This window comes from Rhinatrema bivittatum, chromosome 3 (genome assembly GCF_901001135.1).
Source record: "Rhinatrema bivittatum chromosome 3, aRhiBiv1.1, whole genome shotgun sequence".
In the NCBI taxonomy this organism is placed as follows: Eukaryota; Metazoa; Chordata; class Amphibia; order Gymnophiona; family Rhinatrematidae; genus Rhinatrema; species Rhinatrema bivittatum.
The window spans coordinates 182,122,933-182,145,597 of NC_042617.1; the positions used below are offsets into that span (position 1 = coordinate 182,122,933).

Consider the following 22,665-nt stretch of genomic DNA (forward strand, 5'->3'; position numbering starts at 1 on the left):
TGGAATGCCCCAGAGGCCAGCTTCAAAGAAGGAAGGGCCCTAGAAGCCCTATATCAATTGGAACCCGCGGCTAAGGAACTCCTGCGGTTCCCAAAGGTGGACACCATGGTCTGCGCAGCCTCCAAGCGCACGACCATTCCAGTCGAGGGAGGAGCGGCATTAAAGGATGCCCAGGACAGACGACTGGAATCCATCCTTAAACAGTGCATTGACATAGCAGCAATGACTCTTCAGATCACTTCCTGCTGCGCCCTGGTTGCACTTTCTTGCTTGTTCCTCTCCAGAGACGCAACCACGCCCGGTGAGACTATGGAACCTGTGGTATCCTTCCTCACGGATGCAACCTCAGACCTTGTGCACACCTCAGCCAGGAATGTTGCCTCGGCAGTGGCAGCCAGAAGACATCTGTGGCTCCGAAATTGGTCAGCCGACGCGACATCCAAAGCGAACCTCACGAGGATGCCCTTTAAAGGATCTCTCTTGTTCGGAAGCGAATTGGAGAAGCTAGCCAACAAATGGGGCGAATCTCCATTACCTCGTCTACCGGAGGACAGGAATAAAAGAAATCAGCGCTTCTCCCCTAGAAGAACCAAGGGCAGAGGAGCTCAGCACTTTAGACCGTACAAGAACACACACTACCAAGCACCTTGCCCTGCAGGCAGGGCTCAGTCCTTTTGGAACAGACACAACAAGAGGGGAGCAGGCTCAGGTACAGGCCCCAGCCGCACCCCACAATGAGAATCAGCAGACCCATCCACAGGAAGAAGTCATACGGAGCAGACTTACCCTCTTCTACTAAAGATGGGTCGAGATAATGTTGGACAAGTGGGTCCCAACCATCATTCAAGAAGGATACTATCTGGACTTCCAAGGCATCCCTCCAGACAAATTTGTAAGATCACCATGCCACTCCCACTCCAAGAGGACGGCAGTGGAAACCACACTGGCAAGAGTACTCAGCCTAAAGTCGATAACCCCGGTGCCCACGCACCAACAAAATACTGGTCACTATTCCATCTATTTTATCATTCCCAAGAAGGAAGGAACGTCCCGACCCATCCTGGACCTCAAGACAGTCAATCGTTACTTGAGGGTACTACACTTCTGCATGGAAACCCAAGGTCAGTCATAAGGGCAGTACAGCTGGGATAATTCCTGACCTCACTGGATCTATCCGAAGCCTATCTCCACATCCCGGTCCATCACGACCATCAATTGTGATACTGAACCATCATTACCAGTTCCGGTTGCCACCCTTCGGACTAGCTACCGCCTCTTGGACCTTCACCAAAATCATGGTGGTAGTGGCGGCAACACTGAGGAAAGAAGGAATCCTCATACATCCTTACCTGGACGATTGGCTGATCAGGGCAAAATCTCCAGAGAGTCACCAAGCGACCACCAGAGTCAAGAAGCTGCTGCAGAATCTCGGGTGGGTCGTCAACACAGCCAAGAGCTGCCTGCATCCCTCCCAATCGCTAGAGTACCTGTTGAACTATGCTCACCCCAAGGTATGGGACTACCTCCAAGTCCTCGGCCTCATGACATCAACCCTGGAAGTCGTTCCATGGGCAAGGGCCCACAAGCGCCCACTATAACATTCCCTACTGTCACGATGGTACCTGACATCCCAGAACTACTCCATTCACTTCCAGCTACCATCAGAGGTTCGGACCCAGTTCCAATGGTGGCTACAGGAAGACCATCTGAGCAGAGGAGTAAAACTATCCCCACCGAACTGGATCTTTCTCACCACAGAAGCGAGCCCACTGTCAGGAACTGACGGACCAGGGACAATTGGACAAGGAAGAAGCGAGATGGAACATAAACCCGACTGGAAGCCCGAGCAGTCAGACTAGCCTGTCTACGATTCAGCCACAGATTCCAGGGCGAGTCTGTCTGTCATGTCAGACAACACCACAACTGTTGCCTACCTCAACCGCCAGGGAGGAACCAGAAGCCAGCAGGTGTTCCTGGAGATAGACCCCCCTCATGGCAAGGGATCTCGGCCTCCCACATCTTGGGAAAAGACAGTCTCTGCGGACTACCTCAGCAGAGAGCCTAGACCCAGGGGAATGGATGTTGTCGACCTCAGCCTTCCAGTTGATAGTAAACCGCTGGGGAACCCCAGCCATGGATCCACTGGCAACCCGGTCCAACGCCCAAGCTCCCAAGTTCTTCAGCCGCAGACGAGAAACACAATCCTGGGGAATCAACGCACTCGTCCAGACCTGGCCACAGGAAGACCTGCTAAACACCTTTCTCCCATGGCCACTACTGGGCAGGATCATCCACAAGATAGAACACCATAGGGGGCTAGTACTATTGGTGGCCCCGGACTGGCCAAAAAGGCCATGGTACGCAGACATGCGAAGACTTCTTGCTGGGATTCCTCTGTGCCTACCTCCACACAGGTACCTTTTCCGGCAAGCACCGATCCTCCACGAAGACCCGACTCTATTCTCTCTTATGGTCTGGCCCTTGAGAGGATTCGCCTGAAGAAGAGCGGATACTCTAAGGCAGTAATCAACACCTTGCTTTGAGCATGCAAGTTCTCCACATCACTAGCTTACATACGAATATGGAGAGTATTCGAAGCCTGGTGTGAAGACCACGAGATCCCGCGAACAATCAAAATCCCCATGATCCTGGAATTTCTACAGGACGGCTTGAAGGAAGGGGTTGTCTCTCAACTCCCTCAAGTTTCAGGTGGCCGCGCTGGCCTGCTTCAGAGCCAAAGTGGACGGCATCAGTCTATCAACCCATCCAGATGTTTCCCGCTTCCTGAGAGGGGTCAAACAAATCCGACCACCATTAAAGTGGACAGTGCCCCTATGGAATCTCAATCTAGTGCAAGACTTCCTAGCAGGAGCTTCCTTCAGACCTACATGTGGTCTGTCACTACGGCTCCTGACCTTGAAGACTGCATTCCTAGTAGCAATATGTTCAGCCCGTCGCATCTCCGAGCTTCAAGCGCTATCCTGTCGGGAACAGTTCCTCAGGTTCACGTCGGGAACCATACAGCTACGCACTGTCCCCTCCTTCCTACTGAAAGTGGTTTCTCAATTTCATCTAAACCAAACCATCTCGCTGCCTTCTGCAGACTAACATAAGGACTCGAAAGACTCATGCCTTCTTCGCCATCTAAACGTCGGCAGACTCCTAGTCAATACCTGGAAAGATCGGAATCTGTGCGAAAGACGAACCACCTATTCGTCCTAAACAGGGGGAAGTGGCCTCACAGGCAACCATAGCCCGCTGGATCAAAGAAGTAATCAAGGCGGCCTATATAAAGACAGGGAAGCCCCCACCTCTGCAAGTCAAGGCCCATTCAACAAGGGCCCAGGCAGTGTCCTGGGCGGAAACCAAGATGCTCTCGCCCGCCGAGATCTGTCAGGCGGCGATGTGGTCCTCCATACACACCTTCTCAAAGTTCTACCACCTGGATGTCCAGGCCCAGGAGGACACAATCTTTGCAAGGGCAGTACTAAGTGGGCCATGGGCAGCCTCCTGCCCTGTTCGGGAGTAGCTTTTGTACATCCCATTGGTCCTGAGTCCATCTGGCTACATGCTAGGAAATGGAGAAATTACTTACCTGATAATTTTGTTTTCCTTAGTGTAGACAGATGGACTCAGCACCCCGCCCACGGCTGCCCCAGAATCCGGGAACCTCTGGTGACAAACCCTGAGAACAAGACAAGCATGGGCAAGCCAGGTATTATCCCTAGTTCAAGACACCCATAGTTGCCAGGGTCGGCATTATCCGGTTGAGTGCACTGGCGTTCTCCAATTTGGAAATCAGCTGAACCAGTCCCAGTTCATCAAGTTAACCAAGTTAATCAAGTTATTAAAGCACACATATATCCACAATTGCTTTTTGAGGAGAATACTGAAGAGCTGAGCTTCCTGCATGGGTATATGTAGGCTGACGTCAGTTTTGAAATCTGACTGTCTCCCATCTGCTATCAGGAGTACACTATACCTATTGGTCCTGAGTCCTTCTGTCTACACTAAGGAAAATGAAATTATCAGGTAAGTAATTTCTCCATTTCACCTCACCTTTTAACAATGCCGGTAATCGTTTTGCCTTCCTTCCACCTTTCTTAATATGTGGAGTACATCTGGACTGTGTTTCTAGGATGGTATGGTTTTTTTTAATGCCTCTTGCACACTTTTTACCTTGTAGCTGCTCCTTTGTTTTTATCAAACTATTTTTCTCATTTTATCAAAATTTCCCTTTTGAAAGTTTAGCACTAGAGCCATGGATTTGCTTACTGTCCCCCTTCCAGTCATTAATTCAAATTTGGTCATATTATGATCACTATTGCCAAGTGGCCCCACCACCATTACCTCTTAACAAATCCTGTGCTGCAGTGAGAATTAGATCTAAAATTGCTCCCTCTCTCCCCTTCCCCAAAAGGTTCCCCAGTTCCTTACAAAACTGAATCTCTCTTCCTTGCATCATCGTCTCAACCACACATTGAGACTTCAGAGCTCTGCCTGCCTCTGGGGACCTGCACGTGGAACAGGGAGCATTTCAGAGAATGCTACCCTGGAGGTTCTGGATTTCAGCTTTCTATCTAAGAGCCTAAATTTGGCTTCCAGAACCTCCCTCCCACATTTTCCTATGTTGTTGGTGCCCACATGTACCATGACAGCCGGCTCCTCCCCAGCACTGTCTAAAATCCTATCTAGGTGACGCGTGAGGTCCGCCACCTTCACACCAGGTAGGTATGTTACCAGGTGATCCTCACGCCCACCAGCCAACCGGCTGTCTATATTCCTAATAATCGAATCACCAACTATGATGGCTGACCTCCCTCCTGGGCAGTAGACCTGGGAGAAACATCCTTGGTGCGAAATGACAATGCACCACCTGGAGAGCAGGTCTTGCTACAGGATCCTTTCCTGCTGTATATGCTAATTCACTGAGTTACAATTTTTTCTTCTACTGTAACATTATTCTATGGGATCTTGCACCTTTTTTATGTAAGTTCATGTACTCTCAAAACTTAAAATGTAGATTATGTAATATCTTGCAATATTCATGCTGAATTATTATAGTCTCTATTGATTTTTAGATTGTATCTTATTAACTTAAGCATCAAAATAATGGTTTGTTTATAAATATACAGGTATCTGGCCTACATAGATCAAGATCGGTGGGATCTGGATTGACGACAAAGCTTAAGTCGATGCCAGCAAAAGTCAGTGGATTAAGCAAGAAATCGAGGAGTATGCAGAAGAACAATCAGAATAATGAAAACAAACCAGGGTTGCAGGTCACAATTGGCGAGCTCTGGAAAAATTTTGTTTTTAAAAGGTATGTTGGTTTATTTTTCACATAAAAGAAATATAGGTTATGAGATGGACCTGTGGTTCAGATGCTGGCAAAGTGTGTGATGGTGTAAGCAATCGAATCATGATCAATTTTGCTGTCCCCTGGGGCCAGCAAGTCTTGGAGACAACATGGAGGTAATATGCTCTGGCCTGCAGAGGAATGGAAGACTCTGTAGTACTGCAACAAACCCTGCTGTCCATCAAGTGATACTGAAGGGGATGGTCTTTGTATTCTCTCGGGTCAGCAAAGGCTTTCTGAGAGTTGTCTCATCATGCTGGCTGATGGGATAAATTGGGTTGGAAATTGAATTTATTTTGTTTTCTGTAGCATAGATTCTTTTAAGCAGTATATTTTTCCCGTCGATAGCAGGGCTGAATTAGCCATGCTGTCGTGGGATCTGTCAATCAGGTCCGGGAGGCGGAGCTTGTCAAAGCAGAGATCAGAGCTTTGCTCTCTGCGGCTGCGCGTGTGTTCCCGCGCAGGAAAGTAACGGAATCTCCTCAGTCTGTTCTTTCCGCGTGCAGGATCGCACGTGGAGCTGTCCTTCTCCTCAGCAATAGTATAATATGTCAAAATCGGGGTTTAAACCCTGTAACTGCGGCAAGGTAATGTCGGTCACGGATGGACACAACCGATGCTTAGGACCAGATCACAGTCGGGAAGCTTGTGAATTTTGCTCACGGATGTCACCCAGAGCTTTGAAGCAAAGGGCCTATAGACTTCAAGAACTTTTTGCTTCACCGGAGCCTTTGGAGGCTCATTCGTCGCCTGGCCCTCAAATTTTACTGACTCCCTCACAAAAGAAGGCATCTTCGTGGGATCCTCAATCCTCTACTCTTGGAGGTAAGGAGGTGGTGAACCAACAAAGGCCATCAGATTTTCAAAAATCCAAAGAGCCTGAATCGTCAGCGCAGGACACATTGGCGCCAAAAATCTCGGCGCCTAAAACTTATGCGCCTAAAGCGCCTTATGCGCATACAAAAGAGTCGGCGCAGAACACTTCAGCACCTGAAGGAGGATCGGCGCACAATATTTCTATGCGCACGACGCCGAAGGACCCGGCGCACAAGATCTCGGCGCGCAGGGCACCGACGACATCGGCGCGCACAACCAAAAGAAACTCTATGTGCACGGAGCCGACACCACCTGGGCGCCCGGCACCAATCACTCTTGCACGCATGGAAGCAGAAAAATATGCGCACAAGTGTAGATCCGCGCATAAATCCAGATCTGTGCATAAGACACATGGGCACCCATCTCATGTAGTACAAAATGATTTGAAACGACGTATTCCTTCACAAAGGTCTTCTTCACTGTCTCCATCAATAACCTCACCTCATTCGGTTACTTCTCTCTCTTCGAGACCTAATTCAACAGAGTTCACCATAAAACGTAGAAAACGATCACCGTCTTCACGTAGAAGTCATACAGACTCGTCACATTATCATCATCAGAACCCACAACACTCCCACCACAAAAGGTCGGCAAAGAGGAGTGCAACATGGGAAATAAGCCCTTCAACTTCTAAATCATCTCGTATACCAACTTCAAATACCTTGTCCCACAGAGAGGTCATACAAGTTGCTTCCTCTAATGCTTCCACAGCTTCAGAGGATTCGAGGGACATAATATACGACGAACTACAAAAAGACCATAAAGTATCCAGTACTTTACCTCAGAACACTCCAAGGCAACCTAAACCATGTGAGACACAAAAACCAGATGTTCATGCGATAATGCCTCCTCATACAAAAGAGGCATTTTATCAATTGTCCCAATCCTTAGCAGGTTTTTATGAATCTCTTCAATCATCATTTAAAATGACAAATATTGCTGCTGACAGTTCTCCGGAACATAAGACGCAACCTATTAGGGAACCGTCTGTCGAACCTCCGACATCTCCCATAGCAAACCGACCAGCCTCGCCAAATTATAAACAGGATACATCTTTTGATTCTTCTTCACCGCAAACATCCCTATCATCATCTACGGGATTCCCATCGGATCCGCAGGAACAACCTCAGGAGCTATACTCCCCTCCGGAAGACCTTATATACCCAAAATTTCTAGAGAAATTGGGTACCATATTACAACTAGAGGTCCAAAAAGAGACAGACCCTAGATCTGAAACCCTTGGTATCCTAAAGATTTTTGATACTCCAGTGGAACCAACATCTCTTCCACCACAAGAGCTCCTGCATTCAGTCTTACAGAAATCCTGGGAAACACCTTATGCAATTGCAGCAGTTTCCAGGAAAACAGACATAAAATTCTGTATGAGGAAAATATCACCGTACTCTGTACCACAATTACCTCATGCTTCAATTGTAGTAGAGTCGGCGATGTAAAGATTTAAGAAAACAAAGTCCCATTCCTCATACCCACCAGGGAAAGACAACAAATATTTAGATGAGTTTGGCAGGAAAATATACCATAACTCAATGTTGAATGCGCGAATTATGCACCATCAATTCTACATGGAACAATACCTATATGAGTGCATACAAGCTATAAAAGGTATGCTTTCCTAGACTTCGGATCAGATACCTCCGCCTCTTCATGACATGGAAGAGTGTTCTCGACACCTTTTGAAATCCATCTATGAAGCATATGAAACATCTTCTAGGGCATCTGCAACAGCCATTGCAGCCCGCAGGCTAGCTTGGTTGCGCTCAAGTTCGATACGGGAGGATTTGCACAAGAAACTAACAAACCTTCCATGTACAGGAGATAACCTGTTCGGAGAACGGTTTCAAGACACAGTAGGTAAACTGAAGGAAGAGGCTCTAGCAGTACAATCATTAACTTCACATCCTCATTATTCGACCACACGTCAATATCTGGGATCTACTCATCGGCAATCATATGCCAGGAGACCCTACAGATCTTACCAGTCCTTTCGTGCACAGCCTTACCCTGCTTATCAGCGTACTACTCCACAACAGAATACCTCGACCCAACATAGAGGTAAACCATGCAACTAAAGACAGCAGGCACAACAGCCGGCTACGGCAGTAAAATCGACTCCATCTTTTTAGTTATCCAGCCACCACCACAAATTCAAGCTCCACCCGGCAGGATTCATTCTTGCCTGGCAGCCTGGGAGAAGATAACATCCGATCAATGGGTTTTGGAGATAGTAAGTCACGGCTACCAACTCCAATTTGTCACAAAACCCATATTACCTCACCTTTTGACTCTCAAGATTCAAAGTTTTCAGCCACAATTGGGGAAGGAAATTGCTTTGCTTCGCAAACAACAAGCAATTCAACAGATTTTACCAGAGACCCAATCAAAAGGATTTTATTCCCCATACTTCCTCATTCCCAAAAAATCGGGGGGACTTCTTTCCATCCTAGACCTGAGGGAATTGAACAAGTTCCTCGTCAAGGAGAAATTCAAAATGGTATCATTGAAATCAATCCTTCCTCTGATTTCAACCCAACGATTGGATGTGTTCCATCGATCTGAAGGATGCTTACACACACATTCCAATCCATCCATCCTCGTGGCGTTACCTATGCTTTCGCTATGGACATCAACACTACCAGTACAAAGTTCTCCCCTTTGGACTATCTGCTGCACCCAGGGTTTTCACCAAATGCATGGTAGTGGTGGTGGCTCATCTCAGACAACAAGGTATAACCATCTTTCCGTATCTGGACGATTGGCTCATAATCGGCCCAACTCCAAATATCTTACTCGATCACCTCCATCGAGTGATACAATGCTTACAGGAATTAGGATTAGTGATCAATTTTCAGAAATCACACCTACAACCAATACAACAGTTACAGTTCATAGGAGCATGCCTGGACACTACTGGCAACAGGGCATACCTACTCTCCAACAGAATATCACTATTCCGTCACCTTCTACATACCTTAAACCATACCCAGAGACCTTCGGCAAGACAGGTCTTGGTAGTCCTGGGCCACATGGCGGCGGCGATTTTCACGGTTCCAAACACCAGGCTACATATGAGACGCCTGCAATGGGGACTAAAACGCCAATGGAAACAACACTCACAACCATTGACACAGAAGGTATCGTTGACCGCCGACATGAAGAGATATACCATGGTGGCTCCTAGACTCCTCCCTATCCAAGGGAGCTTTGTTCATTTCCCCTCCTCACAACGTAGTCTTAACCACAGACACGTTTCACAAGGGATGGGGGGCACATCTCGAGATTTACGAAACACAAGGGTTATGGACAATCTTGGAGCAGCACCTGCAAATAAGTTTACTGGAACTCAGAGCGATTCGGAATGCATTACAAGTGTTCCAAGACCACCTGAAAGGCCGCAGGGTCATGATCTACACGGACAATCAAGTAGCGATGTTTTACATCAACAAACAAGGAGGGTCCTGTTCATGGTCCCTCTGCAGAGAGACCCTGATAATCTTCGAACACGCTCACAGGAATTGCATACATCTGCAAGAAACTTACAGATGGCAGGTCAGATGGCAAACCAGCCTCGGATGCCCTGGCCCGTCATTCGGGCAAGGGTCTTCTATATGCATATCTGCCAATTCCCTTAGTAGTGAAGACTCTCTTGAAGCTTCAAGAGGACAGAGGGACTATGATCCTCAAAGCCCCTCATTGGCCAAGACAGGTTTGGTTTCCACTCCTGCGGAAGTTGTCCATCCGGAAACCTATCAGATAGTCCTCATGAAACCTTCCCATCCCACAGAGTTGGGTTTCTCCAGTTTTTACTTTTGTTGTAATTCTATGTTAAGAGACTGAAGAGAGACCCTGCATGGACGCATGGTATAAGGCATGCTCAGTGTGCCTAGTAAAAGTTTCTAGAAACTTTGACATACCGTAAGTTTTCTGCATCAGAGCTCTATCTGATGTCACCCATGTGTGAAAACTAATATCCTGCTGTCCTCAGAGAACACCTGTTACAGGTAAGCAACTCTGCTTTGTAGTATTAATTGGAGTTGTTTATCTTATGAGTTATGAATAAATTTAATCAATGTCTTCCCTGATAAATTGAATCCCTATTACTAATAACATTGTGGTGGCAAACAGGCGTTCACATAAGAGGATATCACTATATTTTCACATTTTATACCTCTTGAGCATAGTCTTTTGATACCAGTAGTTATAATTTTCATTTGGGAAAAATTCACCAAAGTGGTTGAAATTTTAGATAATTTGTTCCAAAATGTTAACCAATTAAAATCACTGAATAAAATTGGAATAAAGCAACATGGCAGAAATATTTAAAAATACCAGCATTGGTTGTTTCATAAATGAGAAAAGGATATAATTACTGACTGTTGATAGTTCAAAGCAGTAAAGGTTTTTCTCACAGGACAAGCAGGATGGTAGTCCTAACATAGAAACATAGAATTGACGGCAGAAGAAGACCAGTCGGTCCATCCAGTCTGCCCAGCAAGCTTCACACTTATTTTTTCTCATACTTATCTGTTTCTCTTGGCTCTTAGTAACCTTATGTTCTAATTCCCTTTCACCCCCACTATTAATGTAGAGAGCAGTGATGGAGCTGCTTCCAAGTGAAATATTAAGTTTGATTAGTTGGGTAAGCGGCAGTATAGCTCTCTGCCATGAAGCAGAGGGCAATGCTGGATGTGTGTGAAGTATTAGTTTTTCTTCTCCCCTGTCGTTGAAGCAGGGAGCTATGCTGGATATGCATTGAAAGTGAAGTATGCCTTGAAAGTCACATTAACTATCATCAAATATTGAAAAGCCTAATAATTGGTAATACCTATAGCCCATGAACCCATCCCTGTTATTTTCTTTTTCTTTTTTTTTTTTTTTTTAATTGGGAGATGGCTGCCCTTCATCCTTCCGCTCTGTGAAGGTGGACACCTACCACTGGCCACTGGCATCCCGCTCCGTGAATGCCTCTGTGGCTACTGCCGCTCCGTGCAGTGTTTTACTACCTGCTATTTATATGCGTCCTCTAGACCTGATGGATCCCATCCCTGTTTTTTTTTAATTTAATTGGAAGATGACAGCCCTCCATCCTTCTGCTCCATGAAGGTGGAACACCTACCACTGGCCACTGGCATCCCGCTCCGTGAATGCCTCTGTGGCTACTGCCGCTCCGTGCAGTGTTTTGCTACCTGCTATTTTATACGTGTCCTCTGGACCTGATGGATCCACAATGTTTATCCCATGCCCCTTTGAAGTGCTTCACAGTTTTGGACTTCACCACTTCCTCCGGAAGGGCATTCCAGGCATCCACCACTCTCTCCGTGAAGAAATACTTCCTGACATTGGTTCTTAGTCTTCCTCCTTGGAGCCTCAGCTCGTGACCTCTGGTTCTGCTGATTTTTTTCTGTCGGAAAAGGTTTGTCGTTGTCTTTGGATCGTTAAAGTTTTTTAAGTATCTGAAAGTCTGAATCATATCACCCCTGCTCCTCCTTTCCTCCAGGGTGTACATATTTAGATTCTTCAATCTCTCCTCGTACGTCAACCGATGAAGACCCTCCACCTTCCTGGTCGCCCTTCTCTGTACAGCTTCCAACTTGTCCTTGTCTTTGTAGATACGGTCTCCAGAATTGAACACAGTACTCCAGGTGAGACCTCACCAAGGACCTGTACAAGGGGATAATCACTTCCCTTTTCTTACTCGATATTCCTCTCTCTATGCATCCCAGCATTCTTCTGGCTTTTGCTATCGCCTTGTCGCATTGTTTCGCAGACTTCATATCATTAGACACAATCACCCCAAGGTCTCTCTCCTGCTCCGTGCACATCAGCCTTTCCCCCCCCCCCCCCCCCATCGAATACAGTTCATTCGGATTTCCACTCCCCATATGCATGACTTTGCACTTCTTGGCATTGAATCTCAGCTGCCATATCTTCGACCACTCTTCCAGCTTCCTTAAATCCCGTCTCATTCTCTCCACTCCTTCCGGCATGTCCACTCTGTTGCAGATCTTAGTGTCATCCGCAAAAAGACAAACCTTACCTTCTATCCCTTCCGCAATGTCGCTCACAAAGATATTGAACAGGACTGGTCCCAACACCGATCCTTGCGGTACACCACTTAAAACCGCTCTCTCTTCAGAGAAAGTTCCATTTACCATCACGCATTGTCTTCTGTCCGTCAACCAGTTTGCAATCCAGGTCACCACCTCGGCACTCACTCCTAAGCTTCTCGTTTTATTCACCAGTCTCCTGTGCGGAACCGTATCAAAAGCTTTGCTGAAATCCAAGTAGATGACATCTAGTGCTCTTCCTTGATCCAATTCCTTGGTTACCCAGTTGAAAAAGTCAATCAGATTTGTCTGACAGGATCTTCCCCTGGTGAATCCATGCTGCCTCTGGTCCATCAATTCTCCGGACTGTAGATAGTTCACTATTCTCTCTTTCAACAGTGACTCCATTACTTTTCCCACCACCGAAGTGAGGCTAACCGGTCTGTAGTTACCAGCCTCTTCTCTGTTCCCACTCTTGTGAAGCGGGACCACCACCGCTCTTCTCCAATCACTCGGCACCACTCCCGTTTCTAGGGATCTATTGAACAGGTCACACAGCGGACCCGCCAGCACATCTCTGAGCTCCCTCAGAATCCTTGGATGAATCCCATCAGGCCCCATGGCTTTATCCACTTTCAGATTCTTTAGCTCTTCCCATACATTTTCTACTGTAAAATGATTTTCATCTATTCCACTTCCCTCCAGCTTCTTGTGTAGAAATGGTCCTTCTCCAGGGTCTTCTTTAGTGAACACAGAGCTGAAGTATTCATTTAATATTTCTGCCATTTCTTCATCTCTTTCCACACATTGATCATTTCCATCTTTCAATTTCACTATACCACTATGGACTTTTTGCTGATGTATCTGAAAAATGTTTTGTCACCATTTTTTATCTCCTTGGCAATCCTCTCTTCCGCTTGGCTTTTTGCCAACTTGATTAATTTCTTTGTCTCCCTCAGTTGAATCAAATATTCTTCTTTGTGCTCCTCCCTTTGGGATCTTTTATATTTCTTAAATGCTGTTCTTTTAGCTTTAATTTTGTCAGCCACCTCCTTTGAGAACCAGATAGGTTTCATTTTTCTTTTGCTTTTCTTTACATTTCTAACATAAAGAGTAGTTGCCTTGGTGATTGCTCCTTTTAGATTGGTCCACTGCTGATCCACATCTCTCTCATTCTCCCATCCATTTAGTTCTTCCTCTAGGTACTTCCCCATTTCCTCAAAGTCTGTGTTTTTGAACTGTAAAACTCTGGTCTTTATGCTTCTTTTCCATATTTTTTAGTGATATGAAACCATACCATTTGATGATCACTGGTGCTGAGGTGGGCGCCCACCTGGACATCAGAGACATTATCTCCATTAGTGAGCACTAAGTCGAGTATATTTCCTTCTCTCGTGGGTTCCATTACCCTTTGTTTGAACAAAGTTACTTGCAAGGCATCCACTATCTCTCTCTACTATTTTTAGATTCTGCAGATGGGATTCTCCAGTCTACATCTGGCATATTAAAGTCACCAACGATCACCACTTCTCCCTTCTTACCTATCTTATGGATGTCTTCAACCAGGTCTCTGTCCAGCTCTTCCTTTTGGTTCGGGGGCCTGTAAACCACTCCAATATAAATGGACGCTCCGTCATCATTTTTTAGGTCGACCTCAAACCACGACTCCGTCCTCACACCACGACTCCGTCCTCACATATGGGTGACATCAGGATGGAGCCCAATCACAGAAAACGTCTGTTAAAGTTTCCAGAACTTTGACTGGCCCCTACTGGGCATGCCCAGCATGGCACTAACCCTGCAGCCAGCAGGGGTCTCCCTTCAGTCTTCTTTTTTCCGCGCAGCAGTAGCCTTGCGGTTTAGGAGCTCTGAAGCGATTCCTGACTGGTTAATTCCGTGAGGAAAATTCCTAAGTTAAATTGCCCCACATGGGTCCCCCTTCTAACTTTTTGCTGACCGCGGTACTTCGGTAAGTTTTTCTTCCATTTTCTGTCTATTACCGTCGAGTTTGGCCTTCACGGCCTACTGGCCGTCGACCATACTGCGGCTCAATTTTTGTCAATGGCCATGGCATCGGGGTTCCGTCGGTGCCCAGACTGTTCTCGCACCATGTCTATCACAAACCCCCATGGAGTCTGTGTAATGTGTTTAGGCCGTGAGCATGATGTCCTGACTTGCACCAAATGTGCCCTCATGACACCTAAAGGTCGCAAAGCCAGAATGGAGAAGATGGAACTTCTCTTCCGTGCTCAAACCACGACTCCGTCCATAGCATCAACATTGTCAGAACAGACACCGTCGACTTCGCGTCAACATTGACCACCGTCCGGTGACCGACCGCCATCGATGTCTTCGCGGCCATAGACACCCTCCACTCCCCCTCAGGATCGAGGGGATCATTGGGAAAAGCATCGCCATCGGCATCGTAAGACTCGGACCATCGAGGGAGCAAAGCCATCGACCTCGCTATTGTCTGAGCCGCCACAGAAGCCCCGTCCAGGAAAGGCACCGACCATTCCTGTGACCGGGTCACCGAGGCAACTCTCACCCGATTGGGTCTGGGAGCCGCGATTCCACCTGTAAAGGTGGTCCCTTCGGCTATGCCTCTGCCTCCCTCTTCCGTTTCGGAGCCGGGGCTGCTTGCTCCAGGTCTCCGGGAAAACTGGACCGGCTGGTTCAGGAGGCCAACGACAAGGCGATGCAACGTCAGCAGGTTCCTCCGGCACTGACACCGGTGCTGCCAGTGCAACCTGCCATCGACCCGATTCCAGCAGCGCTGGCACAGCTGCTGGACAGGATGGAGGCACTAATGACTGCCCTTCCACCGATGATTCCCGGGTCTCTGATGGCTCCAATACCCTCCCCTATGACAGGGTCTTCTGGAGGATAAACACCGTTCCGTATTCCTCCATCGGGGGTGTTACCTCAGCCATCGATACCGACACGTCCCTCGCCATCGATTCCACCATCGATGCTGATATGTTTTTCGGCGCCACCGAGTCATCCATCGAGGCTCTCGATGCCTGCACCGGTGCCTTCGATGCCATCATCTGTGCCTCCGGTGGTTCCTCCGATTTTCTCGGAGCCCAGACCAGGGCCTTCCGGTATCCACACCCCTTCACATCCTAAAGGTAAGGATGCTGATCCTTATGACACTTGGGGTGATGATACTTCAACAGACACCGATGATTTACCTTCGCCACCCTCTCCTACAGAGAGCAGAAAGTGTTATCCTCCTGAGGACCTTTCATTTATAAATTTTGTTAAGGAAATGTCTGAGTTGGTTCCTTTTCAACTGCAGACGGAACAGGATGATAGGCACCAGCTGATGGAATTACTCCAATTTCTGGATGCCCCCAAGGTAATAATCTCTATACCCATTCATCAAGTCCTTCTTCATCTCCTCAAGAAGAATTGGGAGAATCCTGGATCATTGCTCCAGTACATAGAAAGGCTGATACTACTTATTTAGTTCAGTCAGCTCCAAGCTTTCAAAAATCCCAGCTTGATCACCACTCAGTTGTGCTGGAATCTGCACAAAAAAGGGCAAAAAGGTCAAAACCTCACTCATCTACTCCTCCTCTTAAGGAACAGAAGTTCCTAGACAACATTGGTCGACGAGTGTTCCAAGGGGCCATACTCATCTCCCACAATGCTGCCTATCAGCTATATATGACCCAATATAATAGGGCCATCTTGAAACAAATACAGGACTTCTCAGAGTCCCTGCCTGAGCAATTCCAAGACCAGCTGCAAACACTTGTAAATAAAGGTTTTGAAGCAGGCAAACATGAGATCCGCACATCTTATGATATTTTTGACACTTCTACCAGAGTGTCTGCAGCGGCTATCTCAGCAAGACGGTGGACCTGGCTCAAGTCTTCTGACCTTCGCCCAGAAGTGCAGGATCGATTGTCCAATCTACCATGCATGGGAGATAATCTGTTCGGGGAACAGATACAACGGATGGTAGCTGAATTAAAAGATCATCATGAGACCCTTAAACAGCTCTCTTCAATACCTTCCGACTTCTCTTCAAAGCAGCCCTTCAGGAAGGACTCTGAGAAGTCGTTCTACCATCCAAGGAAGGCCTACCCGCCACCACCAAGATCTCGGGCTACCAGACCTTACCAAAAACCTCAGCCTCGTCAGGCTAGAAAGCAAAAACCTCAAGCAGCAAAAACCTCAAGCAGCCTGGTTCAGGTTTTTGACTCCCACTTGGGGAGCAGCAGCCAGATTCCTCTGCCACATATTCCAGTGGGAGGTTGATTGTGCCACTTTCACAACCTGTGGCATTCAATCACATCTGACCAATGGGTATTGGCAATCATTGCCCACGGTTACCATCTAAACTTCCTAGCCTTACTTCCGGACTCCCCACCTCTGCAGATCTGGAGAACGTCCAACCACTCTTCTCTACTGGATCAGGAGGTTTCCCTCCTTCTCCAGACAGGAGCAGTAGAACCCGTTCCGCATTCACAGCAAGGCCTAGGGTTCTATTCCCGGTACTTTCTGATCCCCAAAAAATCGGGGGGCGTCCGTCCAATCCTGGACCTACGTGCTCTCAACAAGTACCTGCAGCGGGAAAAGTTCAAGATGGTAACCTTGGGATCACTGCTACCTCTTCTTCAAAGAGGAGACTGGCTCTGCTCTCTGGGCCTCCAGGACGCATACACCCATATTGCGACAACTCCAGCTCATCGCAAGTACCTCAGGTTCTTAGTAGGCCCCAAGCACTATCAATACAAAGTGCTTCCGTTCGGCCTGACGTCTGTGCCACGAGAATTTACCAAATGCCTCGTAGTTGTAGCAGCTTTTCTCAGAACCCAAGGTGTTCACGTCTACCCCTATCTGGACAACTGGTTAATCAGGGCCCCAACTCAGCAAGTTGCTCAGTCGTCCCTGGATTTAACTCTTCACACTCTAATTTCACTAGGATTTCTCGTCAACTACGAAAAATCCTCTTTAGTCCCATCTCAAACCTTGTCCTTCATTGGAGCAGACTTGGACACCTTGCGAGCAAAAGCTTTCCTACCGCAACAACGAGCACTAACTCTCATGGCTCTTTCTTGCCAGTTGCAATCTCAGCAGACTGCGACAGTTCGCCAATTTCTTGTCCTGCTGGGACACATGGCATCCTCAGTCCATGTCACACCAATGGCCTGCTTAGCCATGAGGCTCATGCACTGGACTCTCAGAAGACAGTGGATTCAGGCTTCTCAGCCTCTGTCAACCATTGTCCACATCACTGACTCACTCCGACTGTTCTGAGTTGTCCACCAGGCGAGAGACAATCTCCTCCAGGGCTTGCCCTTTCAAATTCCAAATCCTCAAGTCATTCTTACCACCGATGCTTCCCACCTCGGGTGGGGAGCTCATGTACTAAACCTGCAGACACAAGGATCTTGGTCTCCAGAGGAAGCCAAACACAAAATAAATTTCCTAGAGCTTCGGGCAATGAGATATGCCCTCAGGGCTTTCCAGTATCACCTGTCAAACCGAGTTATTCTGATTCAGACTGACAACCAGGTGGCCATGTGGTACATCAACAAACAGGGAGGCACAGGCTCCTTCCTTCTGTGTCAGGAGGCTGCGCAGATATGGGCGGAAGCTCTCTCCCACTCGATGTACCTCAGGGCCACCTACTTACCGGGAGTGGACAATGTACTGGCAGACAAGCTGAGTCGTGTCTTCCAGCCACACGAGTGGTCTCTCAACCCCTCAGTAGCGAACTCCATCTTCCTGCAATGGGGATACCCTCACATAGACCTCTTTGCGTCCCCTCAGAACCACAAAGTAGGCAATTACTGCTCCCTCATTCGCAGCAATGAGGGAGCAGTAATTGCCCAGGGATGCTTTCTCCCTCTCATGGGCGACCGGTCTGTTTTATGCATTCCCTCCACTTCCTCTTCTCTCGAAGACTCTCGTGAAGTTACTTCAGGACAAGGGAACCATGATCCTGATAGCACCTCATTGGCCACGCCAAGTGTGGTTTCCAATACTCCAGGATCTCTCCATCCGCAGGCGCATCCCTTTGGGCAAGGACCCGCTCCTGCTCACTCAAAACGACGGGTGCCTACGCCATCCCAATCTTCAGGCCTTGTCGCTGACGGCATGGATGTTGAAAGGTTAATCCTTCAACCACTTAACCTTTCCGATCCAGTTTCCCGTGTCTTGATTGCTTCACGGAAGCCTTCCACGAGAAAATCTTACTCTTATAAATGGAAAAGGTACGCATCATGGTGTACTTCTCAGTCCCTTGATCCCTTTTCCTGTCCAGTCCCAAAGTTTTTGGACTATCTCTGGCATCTGTCAGTCAGGCCTCAAGACATCTTCCATCAGAATGCATGTCAGTGCGGTAGCCGCCTTCCATAAAGGTGTAGATCCCCTATATCAGTACAGTCCCTCGTAACACGCTTTTTGAAGGGTTTGCTCCACATCAAGCCACCTTTACGTCCTCTGGCCCCTTTTTGGGACCTTAATTTGGTTCTCGGTCGGCCCATGAAACCACCATTTGAGCCTCTTCACTCCTGTGACCTGAAATTTCTCACATGGAAAGTGATTTTCCTTTTGGCTATCACCTCAGCTCGCAGGGTTAGTGAGTTACAGGCCCTAGTTAACTATCCACCTTACACTAAACTCCTGCAGGACCGGGCGGTACTCCGCACACACCCTAAGTTTTTACCCAAGGTAGTTTCAAAGTTTCACATTAATCAATCCATCATTCTACCTACCTTCTTTCCCAGGTCCCATTCAAATCCAAGGGAACAGGCTCTGCATACCCTTGACTGTAAACGGGCTCTAGCTTTCTAACTAGACCGTACAGTTGCCCACAGGAAGAGCACTCAGTTATTCATCTCTTTCCATCCCAACAAATTAGGGCAGCCAGTGGGTAAGCAGACTCTTTCCTCCTGGTTGGTGGACTGCATATCTTTTTGCTATCAGCAAGCAGGCATTCCCTTTCAAGACTGTGTTAAAGCACACTCTGTGAGGGCCATGGCGACTTCAGTAGCACACCTACGATCCGTGCCGCTTCCTGACATCTGCAGGGCTGCCACCTGGAGTTCTCTCCATACCTTCGCAGCCCACTATTGCTTGGACAAAGCCGGAAGACAAGATTCCATCTTCGGCCAGTCTGTCCTGCGTAATTTATTCACAACGTGACGTACCAACACCCTTCCGCCTGCCCGGTGGGGTTCAGGATGCCCTCTACCAAATTCCACCCCAGTTGTTGTGCCTGTTGCACGCCGTTGGGTACATTTGGTGCATGTTCGGACATCCTCAGCTCGGTACTCACCCATATGTGAGGACTACCATCCTGCTTGTCCTGTGAGAAAGCAAATGTTGCTTACCTGTAACAAGTGTTCTCACAGGACAGCAGGATGTTAGTCCTCACGAAACCCGCCCGCCACTCCGCGGATTTGGGTTCGTAACGTTTTGTTTTATTTTTCGGCACTGCCTGTAGCTTTTAAATAAGACTGAAGGGAGACCCCTGCTGGCTGCAGGGTTAGTGCCATGTCGGGCATGCCCAGTAGGGGCCAGTCAAAGTTCTGGAAACTTTGACAGACGTTTTCCGTGATTGGGCTCCATTCTGATGATATCACCCATATGTGAAGGCTAACATCCTGCTGTCCTGTGAGAACACCTGTTTACAGGTAAGCAACATTTGCTAGATGTCACCAGGGCTTAATTGAAGAGAAAAAAGAAGTGGAACAGGGAGAAGGAGGCAGCAGAGAAGGGTCTGACCTGTGTGAGGAGGCGGAGCCAGAAGCAGTAAGAACTTTTTCTGTCTCAAACGCACACTTTCTCTCTCCTACATACTCTTCATCTACCTTCTTATCTCAATAATCTCCCAGTCCTAGCCCCAACATTTGCTCAAATCCCAGCCCTTCTTCACTTGATGAGAAATGGTGGACAGAGGATAACTGAGGGTTCAGTACTGCTAAGGACTGGAGATGGAGGATCACTGGGGTACGGAGGAGGAGGAAGAGGGTACAGAGGCCCTTTCTATCTTCTTCTTCCTCCCTACCCTGGAGACCTGGTCCTCCATTTCTGCCCCCATCCGTGAATCCACCACTAGTTCTATGGCCCCCAATTGCCTGGTAGTCCTTGAGTTACCCCCGCCCTCCTCCCGCTTCACTGGAAAATTTCCCTTTCCTGCAACTCTCTTCCACTCCCTCCTTAGTGTTATGCCCGTCAGTCGCAGATGGCTGAGACCGCTGTTGCTCACCTCTTGCCTCACTGCACTGACTTCGTTGGATAGACATGCAGCCCCCGCCAGCTATCGCCAGCCTGCCTGCCCCTGTTCCTGGGCCTCCCTTGACGGCATGGACGCTGCCAACTGCCATCTTGCCCTCGGATTTCCTTAGGCACGTGTGTGCGCTCTCAGGCCAGTCTTATGCACATAATGGCGGGAATCTCTGGGGCGTCCCCCCGGATGACGTCATTCATTGTGGACTCTTAAGCCGCTGGCCTTGTCTGCCTACGACTTGGCAACGAGTTCCCTCATTGCTGAATCCGCTTCGCTCACTACGGTCTTCCCGTTCCAACTCCTGCTTCAGCGGCGTGAGATGTTCTGGGTACCCGCTCCTCGGGGACCCTTTCCTTGTCTCTGGCTATCCGCTTCTCAGAGGGCCTTGCGCCTAGGACCACTGCCTGCCCCATTCCCGGGGGCTTCCTCTGGAACCATTGCTACTTCTACAGTGAGTACTCCGCTTGCGGACTATTACTGTATCATCTCTACTGAGGAACCCTCATCGGTGTACCCCACTCTGTGGACCAGTGCCTTACCATCTCTACAGAGGAATCCTCTTTGGGTACACCCCACTTCACAGACCCCATGGCACCTCTGTGTCTGTGTGACTTTCCTGATACACTCCACGCTCTGCGGGCAGTGTCGCTCTACTTCTCTATAGAGACTCAAGGGCTTCCAAGCTGTATCCTGACGTCAGTGCCTGGCGCTGACGCCCTGTGGCTCCACCCCCTGGGGCCATCCTCTCTAGCTCCTTCTGTAATTCCAGCTCGCTCGCTCTCTCCAGTACCTGCTGTTCTACGCACCCAGCAGCTGAGACCTTACTTTCCGACGGTGAGGCTCACAGGGCTCCTCCCCGTGGGCGGTACCATCTCTCACCTCGGCCCAGGGCCCACATACCCACAAACCCTAACAGATTGCCAAGTCCATGGACCTGGCACAGGTCTCGGCGCTTCAGGCCATCCCTGGCCTGGCCCAGCGAATTACAGAACAGCAAAATGTTCTGGAGACTTTGGCTAGTGCCATAAATCAATTGAGCAATCAGCTGGACTCTGCCTCGATGCCTGCCAAGCCCGGCTTCACATGTGTCACCATTCCGGCCTACAGTGCCCTTGCCGGCACCCCCTTGTTTCGCAGGTGACCTCTTGTTGTGTAGGGGCTTCTTTAACCAGTGCAACATGCACTTTTCCTTACAACCTGCATATTTCCCTGATGTAGTTTCCAAGACAAACATACATCTTGTCCCTTCTGGATGGAAAAGCGTTGGCCTGGGCGTCACCCCTTTGGGAGCGAATGGATCTGATCCTCCACGACCTGCCGGGCTTCCTCACCCTATTTTGCTCTGTATTCGATGACCCAGGCCGAAAGGCCATCTCCGGGTCTACGCTCCTGCATCTGTAACAAGGTTCCAGATCTCTGACCAATTATGTCATCGAGTTTAGGACACTCTATTCTGAATTGGACTGGGACCTGAGCTACCTGCATGCTATATTCCTCGAAGGTCTGAGCCTGCGTAACAAGGATGAATTAGTAGCACGAGAACTCCCTGAGGCGTTGGATTCTCTTATAGACCATGCTGGTTGCATTGACCGCAGTCTTCGTGAGCATTCGCACGAGGCCAAAGGATCGAAGAAGATGGCTTCAGGTGCTTCACGCATTCGCTCAACGTCGTCCACTCAGACCGAGGAAGAGGAACTGATGCAAATGGGCCGTAGTCATCTATCCTCAAAGGAAAAGCGTCTTCGTCAAAGACTTGGTCTTTGTATGTATTGTGGTCAACCGGGTCATGCGGTACCCTCCTGTCCACTCTGTCCGGGAAACTCCCAGGCCTAGGTTCCCTCCGTTAACTCCTCCGTTAACTCTGCCTGTCTCAATTAGTTTGGATGCTTGGGAATTTCATACCCTGGCATTGGTGGACTCCATTGCTGGTGGAAATTTTATCCTAAGACAACTTATGGAATACTTTCGGATTCTCACCGTCTGTACACCATTACTACTCTCCTCCATTCATGGTGAACCGTTACCAGGCAAAGTTACTTTCTCCACGGTCCCCATCCAACTCCACACTGGATCTCTGCACACTGAGACCATTTTCTTTCTGGTACTGGACAAGG

General features: G+C 48.4%; 1 protein-coding gene across 2 annotated transcripts in view; it reads left to right on the forward strand.

Moving 5' to 3' along the window:
• The window catches only part of EXO1 (exonuclease 1), a 151,189-nt gene that overhangs the window by 122,784 nt on the left and 5,740 nt on the right, over positions 1–22,665 (forward strand). For both annotated transcript variants that reach the window (XM_029594016.1, XM_029594017.1), the window contains one exon: positions 5,136–5,323. In XM_029594016.1, coding sequence (XP_029449876.1) covers positions 5,136–5,323 — 188 coding nt within the window. The remainder of the gene's footprint in view (positions 1–5,135; positions 5,324–22,665) is intronic.